The 8,478-nt window shown below is 57.7% G+C and overlaps 3 protein-coding genes across 3 annotated transcripts in view; all 3 read left to right on the top strand.

Annotated features, from left to right (window-relative positions):
• Positions 1-94: 94 nt before the first annotated feature.
• BCV69DRAFT_283204 (hypothetical protein) lies at positions 95-3,031 on the top strand. Its single transcript, XM_025492624.1, has 2 exons — positions 95-671; positions 752-3,031. The coding sequence occupies exons 1-2, from the start codon at positions 138-140 to the stop codon at positions 2,987-2,989; spliced, it is 2,772 nt and encodes a 923-aa protein (XP_025347487.1). The 5' UTR covers positions 95-137; the 3' UTR covers positions 2,990-3,031.
• A 279-nt stretch (positions 3,032-3,310) lies between these two features.
• Positions 3,311-4,891, top strand: BCV69DRAFT_294051 (hypothetical protein; the record flags this gene model as incomplete). Its single annotated transcript, XM_025493861.1, has 2 exons — positions 3,311-4,248; positions 4,269-4,891. The coding sequence occupies exons 1-2, from the start codon at positions 3,468-3,470 to the stop codon at positions 4,889-4,891; spliced, it is 1,404 nt and encodes a 467-aa protein (XP_025347488.1). The 5' UTR covers positions 3,311-3,467.
• Positions 4,892-6,678: 1,787 nt separating this feature from the next.
• The window catches only part of BCV69DRAFT_287606 (hypothetical protein), a gene marked incomplete at both ends in the record, with an annotated part of 2,871 nt that continues 1,071 nt past the window's right edge, over positions 6,679-8,478 (top strand). Inside the window, 3 exons of the mRNA XM_025493578.1 lie at positions 6,679-7,324; positions 7,350-7,375; positions 7,426-7,969. Of these exons, the coding sequence (XP_025347489.1) occupies positions 6,679-7,324; positions 7,350-7,375; positions 7,426-7,969 (1,216 nt within the window). The remainder of the gene's footprint in view (positions 7,325-7,349; positions 7,376-7,425; positions 7,970-8,478) is intronic.

An 8,478-nucleotide genomic window follows, 5' to 3' on the forward strand; every position in this document is an offset into this window, starting at 1 on the left:
CAAATTTGGGTGGGACGTCTGGCTTACATAAGCTCCGCATTCCGAGAAGGACTGATGGACGGACGTTAGCCTACTCTCGCACGACCTTGCCTTGTCTCCGACTGCCGTTCCCTCTCGATAGCCAGCTTTCTTGTTCAATGGCGACAGCGGCAGCAGCTCCCGCCGGCCTCGGCGCAACTGCTGGCCCTTCGTCTGCTCCAGTATCGGACGCTCTCGCTGCAGCTACAGCAACGTTCACAGCCGCCCTCTCGGAGCTCTCCTCGTCCCTCCGGCAGCGATGGGTATCCGGCGAGCTCGCATTCGACGATGCTGACTCGTCCATCACAGCTCTCGTTGAATCTACGCGCTCTCTCAAGACAGAGCTGCAAGAATCTCTGACCTTCGCAGACGAGACCACCACCACCTCGACTTGGACTACCTTCCGCGAGATTGCTGCATCGGAGGTTCGTCTGCGAAAGAGCAATGCCTTGAACGGTACAGTCATTCTCTCCGAGGAAGACTCTCTCGTCGTCTATTCACATCTGGATGCAGTCACATCGCTGCAAGAAGTGGACATAGTTGATGGAGCATTGGCCCTGCAGATCATAGAGGAGGTCATGGAGAGATTGACGGTAGATAGCGCTTGCAGAGTGTTTGGTTACTTGGAGAGCAGAGTCAGCTACCTGACCAGGGTGAGTCGGAATCTCGCAGTCGACCACTGAGGCACGCAGTCTTACGTGATATCTGACTTTGGCTTCGTCTGTCACCTCAGGACCTGTCTCCTTCTCGCGGCAAAGGCCTTGTTCTGCTGCGCCTCCTCAACGACCTTCTTCGCCGTCTGTCCAAGCCATCTCGGTCCCATCTGGTTTTATCCGGTCGTATACTATCGCTGCTCAGCTCTGTCTTTCCTCTAGGAGAGCGTAGTGGCGTCAATCTCAGAGGAGAGTTCAACATCGGCAATACAACAAAAATCGAGGATCCGACAGAGACAGAGGAGAAGGACTCGCCAGCTGGTGAGGAGGAAGAGGTGGACAAAGACGCCGATCCTTCGGCCCTCGCAGCAAAGGACGATAGCTTCTACACTACCTTTTGGTCCATGCAGCAGTACTTTTCCAATCCGCCTCTGCTCTTTGCTTCTCCACAGGAAGCGACTCTATCAACAATAGACAAGGCGGGAACTCCGGGAGGAGGGGCTACACCGCGGCCTTCGGAAGTAGGCAAGGAAGAGGCGAAGGCAGACGAGCTCGGCAAGCAGACGAATGGCATGCAGTCGGGCAATGCCACTCCTCGGAGGACGGGAGAGAACGAAGAAGGCGATGTAGCGACCTTGACTTCGCGGTCTCAAACGCCCGCCATGCCTCCTTCGCCCATCGAAGAGCTCCGCTCCGGAACTCGCCGTATCCTCGACGTCTTTGCGGAGGCCAGCAGCCGCGAGCGAGAAGTCGAGCTGGCTGAGCGAGCCGCGACAAAAGGAGGATCGTCAGCATACAACAAGAAGCGCAAGCGCGAGGAGATGCTACAGAATTTTGTCGGAGCGCATGTTCATGAAGCCTGGAAAGAGGGAGAGGATGAATTGGAGGGAGCATTTCCCAAGTATCTGACAGGCCGTCGCGTCTTCGAGTACCAGCTACGAAGCCCACCGTTCCGCCGGCACATTCTCTTGCAGTACCTCATCCTCTTCCAGTACCTCTTGGCCTTCAATCCCACACAGAAGGAGAAGAGCAGTGATTGGAAGAACAAGCAGCTCTTGCTTGCTCACCCGCTCGCAGCCGAGTTTGTTTTGCCAGAGGACGATGAGCAATGGATTCGCAGGACGTGGAGAGAAATTGTCGCCCTTCTCGAAGACACAGGTCCGACAGAGGAGGGTCGCAACTTCAAGAATTCGGCCCTGCAGACTCTGCGGAGAGAGTCGCGCTGGATTCACTGGAAAGCGGACAATTGCCCACCCATCGACAAACCTGGTCTGGATGCTGCTCTCGTCGAGAAATGCAAGTCCTCCCTCGTCAGTCTACTTCGTCCGAGACCTGCATTCCCACACATCTTGGGCACGCCGGCGCTCTCTGAGCTGTGGGAGCAAGGTCTCGAGCCCATCGTACGAGGCAAGCGGCGCGGTGAGAACGAGGAAGGCACAGAGGTAGAGATCGAGACAGATGGACTGGAGCAGCTAGAATTGCCTCCCGGTATTCCGTCGGTGATGACCTACGCCAAGTTGGTTAAGCAGCAGGAAGCGCGGGCGGAGATGAGGCGCAGAAAGCTGGGCATCGTGCCCGTGGCCGATGACGCGAACGAGGAGGAGAAGGCGGCCGCTCAAAAGAGGAGGGAAGAGCTGGAAAAGACGGACGAGGAGCTGCAACTCATCGAAGAGAGGAAGACTTCTCTCAATTGGCGAGCATTACGAATCGCTCGTAGTAGTACGCTCGGCCTCTGGGGCAAGATTGGAGGCGGAGATGTGGAGCTGCTGCTTCAAGCCGAAAAGGAGGAAGAGGAAGCGGCGAAGAAGAAATTGGAAGCGGCCAACGCTGCTGCCAACGCAGCCTCTACTGCACTTCCAACGGCTGCTGTGGCTCCTGCTATCGCTCCCGCTGCTGCAGAGCAGGAGGATCTACCGCCTCCGCCGCCGGCTGTTGTCGAGGAGGCCAAGCAGGAAGAGTCTGTCGAGGTGCCGGAGGACAGCAAGCCCGCCGAGGGCTCGGCCGAAGTGCAAGGCATTCAGGAGCAAGAACAGGCAGAGCAGGTCGAAGATGCCGCCACTGATGAAGCAAAGGAGGAAGTAGCGGGAGCACCAGATCAAGAAGAGAGGCCGATCGACGAGGCGCAGCAGGTACAAGACGCCACTTCGGCTCTGCCTGAGCAGGAAGACGAAGTCGCTGAGGAGTCCAACATCAGCGAAGTAGTCGCATCTGATGTACCAGCTGTTCCCGCTATTCTAGATGTAGAAGGGGCCGGGGACGATGCAGGGGATACTGAAGGAGCGCGGGAAGATCAGGATGTTGAGATGGCGGAGGCATAGTGCGTAATGATCGGCAGATTGCGAAATACAAACCTCAACATCCTCGATCTGTGAACAGCATTGTCTCTCTGTGTTTACGTAGAGCATCTGAGACTCAGCCTGGGCAGCTGTGCGTCTCTTGTCCATACGGTACGGTACGGTACCTCGGCCTCGCCAATCTTGCGTCCTGCGTGGGGGCGGAGCTTGATTTCCAATATTCCGCTCCGAGGTGGCGCTGAGTCGCTGCTAGAAAGGTCCACGGTGGAAGGTTGCGCGGTGGCCATGCAGGGGGGACACAAATAACAGCCGGCGGCGCCCAATGCACAGCCGGGAGCAGCGCCCCTCAGCAACATACAACAGCAGCCGCCACTAGCACATCCTCCTTCGCTTTCTACCATCCTCATCCTCTGCCGCTGCTGCCGCCTCTTGTCATTGTCCATCCACCACTCTTAGACTTTGGCGTCCAAGAGGCGGCCAGCTAAGCAACACATCGCCCAACATGTCCTCCCCTTCATCCTCTTACGGTGCTCACTCGCCAGATTCGTGCGATGCATCCACTCCATCCGCCTCTCCCTCGTCGTCCACAGCGAGCGTCAATGCCGCCCCAACGCCTGCCAAGAAGCGCCCGCGAGTCTCACCGGACGATCCGGCCCGCCTGGCCCGTCTAGCTGCACGACAGGCCCGCAACAGGCAGTCTGCACAAAACAGTCGTGATCGAAAGAAGGCAGAGCAGTCGGCCATCGAAGAGGAAGTGATCACCCTCCGTCAACGCAATGCCGAGCTTGAAGCCAAGGTGGCAGAGACAGAAAAGGGCATCAGCGCACTCATGGACCTCGTCAAGGTACTCATGAAGAGCAGTGTCCCTCCACCATCGCCTTCGACGCAAGAACAAGTGGCGCCCACCACAGTAGCACTATCAGCACCAGCAGTACCTGCCTATAGCCCCGACAGCCTTCTCACCGCATCTCAATCCTCTCTCGTCCCCTTCACGACCGACTCCTCTCTTGCTTCTCACCTCTCCTCCTCTCTCCTTCCCTCGACTGACTCTCTCGCAGCGCCGATGGTTCCAGCTTCGTCGACTTCCACCCTCTCCCCCTTCTCGGCTCCCTCCGCTTCTCTCCTCTCCACTACCTCCTCGCATCACTCATCTTCAACTGCCAATGTTTGCCATCCTGCAGCGATGGTGAATCATTCCCTACAGCGGACATTGGCAGGGGTGACACCGACGAGTGTGGACGAGGAGACAAGAAGCGGAGGAGAGTCGACGAGGATGAGCAGGGGTGCGTGGTTGATGGAGCAGTATGGGACCATCACTATGGCAGCAGCGTCAGAGTCGTCGAGGATTCGTCGGAGCGAGGAATGGGAGTCGGGAAGCAAGGCGAGGAGTCGTCTGATGATGGGGAACAGCAGAGGCAGCAAGACTCGGTCGAGCAGGTCGTCAAGGCGGAGCAGCAGGTCGAAGGTGTCACGGCGTCCGGCGAAGACCTCGGCCAACTCAATCATCGCCTCGCCAGTGAGCTACTCGAAGCCATCCTCGGAGAAGCAGCAGCGCAGCAGGACGGTGCGGGTGAGGGTCATCCTCAGACCTCTTACCAGCAACAGGAGGACCAAGGCGTCTACGGCAGCACTGAAGAAGCAACTGGCATGGTGAGCGTTGCTCCCGCCAGCGACGTGGGCATCAACACTGCGGACCCTGCCTCTGCAAGCTCATGGGACTTCAATTCTCTAGGCCTGGATCTGGGACTGGACCTGAGTGTCGACATGAATCTGGACCTAGACCTACATCTCGACCAGCAGGATCACGATGTCAGCGGCTGCAGCACTCCCCTTGGCGAACCCGTTGATAGCAATGCCGCTGAGCAAGACGTCGACGATGCAGTTTGGAGAGGTGTGGTGGATTCTTCGCTTTTGCAGGTCTACTGAGGTGGCATTGTCGCCGGTTCCCAACCACATATCCCTCCACCCCTGTCCATACCATATTGTAGTCCCTCTGCTATGTATTCGCCGACGATGTCCTTGTCAATGCAACCTGCCATGATACTCCTTGGTCCCTTGTCTTGAACCTGATCCGCTGTAACCGAAGAGTCGCCGGGGCTGCGAGAGCTGTGCTGCTGCCACTTGCCCCGCTGGTGGCCGATGGCTTGGCTGCTGCTGCCGACGTGAGGACTTGGGATGAAGCGCGCCGGGGCATGAAGGCGAGGTGCGAGGGGCGTGGCGTGGGAGAGGCTCGAGGCACACAGTCTGCCTCAGAGTCCGCTCCGCCAGCGTCGACAATCAATCAGAGCACTAATCCTCCGCTGGGCCCTCGCTCCTCCTTCTTCCTCCCCGCCTCGTTCCCCCCCGGCCCTCTTTGGCTTCGGTCTGCTCACCACTGCGCTCTTCATTCCCCCCCACCGTGGTTCCTTCTTGTGCTGCCTCCCCACGTCCCTCGTCGGCCCATCTAACAATTACCTCGTACCCACGTACCAGTAAGCTGAGCTTCGTCCCCCCCTTTGCTCTCCTGCTGCGCTATCTCCACACCTACACTCCGACGACAAAAGAGGCACCACGACCCGCAACGAATACTGCTTCCTTTCTTCTCTGCATCGTCGCCATACTGCCCCGAGACATCCTTCCCAGCATTCTCAACATTGGCAGATAGAATAGTCCGTCTCCCTTCGATAGATCGGAATCTCGCAGACCTCGCAAATCCGCCAACAGGAAGCATTTCAGACAGTACTGCCTACTCGTACGGACGGCTCATCTCCCCTGCGTACCTTTATCTCCCTGCGTCCGTCTAGCTCCCTGCTCTGCCTGACGCTTGCCTGAGCCCGCTGAATGCTACAATCGCTTCCCAACTACGTCCGTCTCAGCCTCGTTGCAACGCACCCACGCTCCCTTTGCACAGATCCAGCTTTAGGACACTAGAGGGACCCAGGCTTCTTCCCATCTCATAGCCCTCAACACGACCTTCTTACTCGCAAATGAACGCAAGCAGCCAACCACCTGTGCATCGCTTCGCTTCTTCCCCTTACGACTCCGCATTCCCGTCTTCGGAGAGTGCCGCTGCGACTCAGCTTCCCAGCTACGATCTTGATACCCTCAGCATGCTAAGTCGTCCAGACCCCTCGCAAGCCTACGAAGGCCAGGGAGGGCTGCACCAGCATGGCCTCTCGTCCAGTGCCGCCAATCTATCTCTCGGGTCGCACGCAAGAAAGGGCAGGTTCACATCTGATAGCAACATTCCTTCTGTCCTCACCATGGGACTTGGCTCAACGGCTCCTTCCCTGAGCTACCTCCCTCTGTCTCAACCACCACTTTCGCCCGTGGGACAGCAGCAACCACCCTATCAGGCCATCGGTACTGGCGGAGCAGGAGGCAACGCCGCGTTGGGCGGCCTGGGAGCCCCAAACCTAAGCACATCTCCCATGAACGGTCGAACCTTCCCACCAGCACAATCCTCCAACGGCTTGGCTAGTGAGGCCGGACTCGGTAGTCTTGGCCCGACGTCGCCATACTCTTCGACTGCTGCAGCTTCGGTCATCTCTCCGTACAGCTCTTCCCTGGGTATGTCGAACGCTATGCCAGGCTTTGGTGGTGCTCTGCCTGCGCCGCCCCATTCTCAACCAAACCCCTTCCTTGGGGGAGGATCTTCAGCTCTGCTGGGCGGCTTTCCTGCGCACCCGTCCTTTACACCAGCCGGTGCAAGCTTTGTTCCAGGAGTTGGCATGATGCCCCCACCGCCTCAGGCCAACCACGGCAGGACCGTCTACGTGGGCAATCTTCCCCCGGATGCTTCTGTCGATGAGCTACTCAACCACGTCAAGTTCGGTCCCATCGAAAATGTCCGGGTGTTAGGGGAGAAGAATTGTGCCTTCATCTCATTCTTGGACGGTCACATTGCGGCTGCTTTCCATGCAGATGCCTCAGTCAAGAAGCTCTCCCTTCACGGTCGAGAGCTCAAGATCGGCTGGGGAAAGCCATCGCCTTGCCCTACACCTGTTCTGCTGAATGTTCAACAGCACCAAGCGACAAGGAACGTCTATGTTCAGCTAGGTGATGACGACACCACGACGGAAGAGTCGCTGCGAGATGACCTCTCTCGCTTCGGTCCCATCGATCAGGTCAAGATTGTGCGGGACAAGAACATCGGATTTGTTCATTTCCTGTCCATTGCCACAGCCATCAAGGTGGTGACGCACCTGCCTCATGAGCCGGCTTGGAAGAACAAGCGAGTGCACTACGGCAAAGATAGGTGTGCATACATCCCCAAAAGTCAGCAGCAGAATCAGGCTCACAACAGTCAAGCTGCTGCGATGGGCATGGCAGCCGCCGCCTCTTTGGGATATCAGACTGCTTTTGGCTTTGCTCCGGCTAGTGGTCCCCAATCCGGAGTTGGGAGCGGTGGAAGCTTCCCAGCAGTGCCCGGTGCCGATCGAGCCGATGGCGGCGCTCCCAGCAACTCTGCTCTGCAGCAGATTGGAAACAGAACCGTCTACCTCGGCAACCTCCACCCTGACACCACGACAGAAGAGATCTGCAACCATATTAGAGGAGGCATCCTACAGACTGTCCGGTATATTCCAGACAAGCACATTGCCTTTGTTACGTTCGTAGATGCCAATTCGGCCCTAGCGTTCCAACACTTGGCCTCGTACTCGGGAGTGATGATCCACAATCGCCGACTGAAGATCGGTTGGGGCAAGCACTCTGGACCGCTCTCCCCAGCAATTGCAATGGCCGTTCAGTCGGGCGGATCTCGCAACGTCTACATCGGCAATATCTCAGACCCCGACTACTTCAACGAGGACAAGCTTAGAGCAGACTTCTCTGAGCATGGGGAGGTCGAGCTGGTCAACTCTCTCCGGGAGAAGAATTGTGCCTTTGTGAACTTCTGCAATATCCAGAACGCCATCAAGGCAATCGAGGCCATGAAGAGTCACGAGGAGTACCAACAACTCAAGATCTTCCACGGGAAAGACCGATGCGGCCGATCCATGGCTCTCGGTGTGATGGGTGGTGGTCTGATGACGGGCGCAGGAGGCCCCAGGAAGTCGTCTGGCTCCGCATCGCCCAGCAATACTAGGAGAAGCAGCGGGCCTGGGGCAGCTGGCAATAGTGGACTCGCATCCCCGGAGGCAGAGCGACGCAAGAGCGGCAATGCTGACAAGGGCGAGGACCTCCTCGCTGTAGGCGGTGCTCAGGACATGCCCCCGATCGACTCCTCCAAGCTTTCGGAACAAGTGGCGGCCCTCTCGCTGACCTCAGACTAGGCGATTGTGCTCGCCGACTTCTGGTATCGGTGCTGATGACGACGCTTGTATCTTCGAGATGCCTCGCCCAGTCTCATTACAGTCTGCTACTTTCCGAAAGGCGTCATGTCCTAGGTTCCAAGGTCGAAGGTCACTCCGTCCCGTCCCGTCCCGTCATGTCATGTCATGTCATCGTCGTCGTCGTCTTCTTCTTCACCGCACCTTCCCTTCGAGTACGAGTACATAGATGTCCTTCTCGATTCCCCCTTGCGTTTCCTA

This window comes from Pseudomicrostroma glucosiphilum, assembly GCF_003144135.1.
Source record: "Pseudomicrostroma glucosiphilum strain MCA 4718 unplaced genomic scaffold BCV69scaffold_8, whole genome shotgun sequence".
In the NCBI taxonomy this organism is placed as follows: domain Eukaryota; kingdom Fungi; phylum Basidiomycota; class Exobasidiomycetes; order Microstromatales; family Microstromataceae; genus Microstroma; species Microstroma glucosiphilum.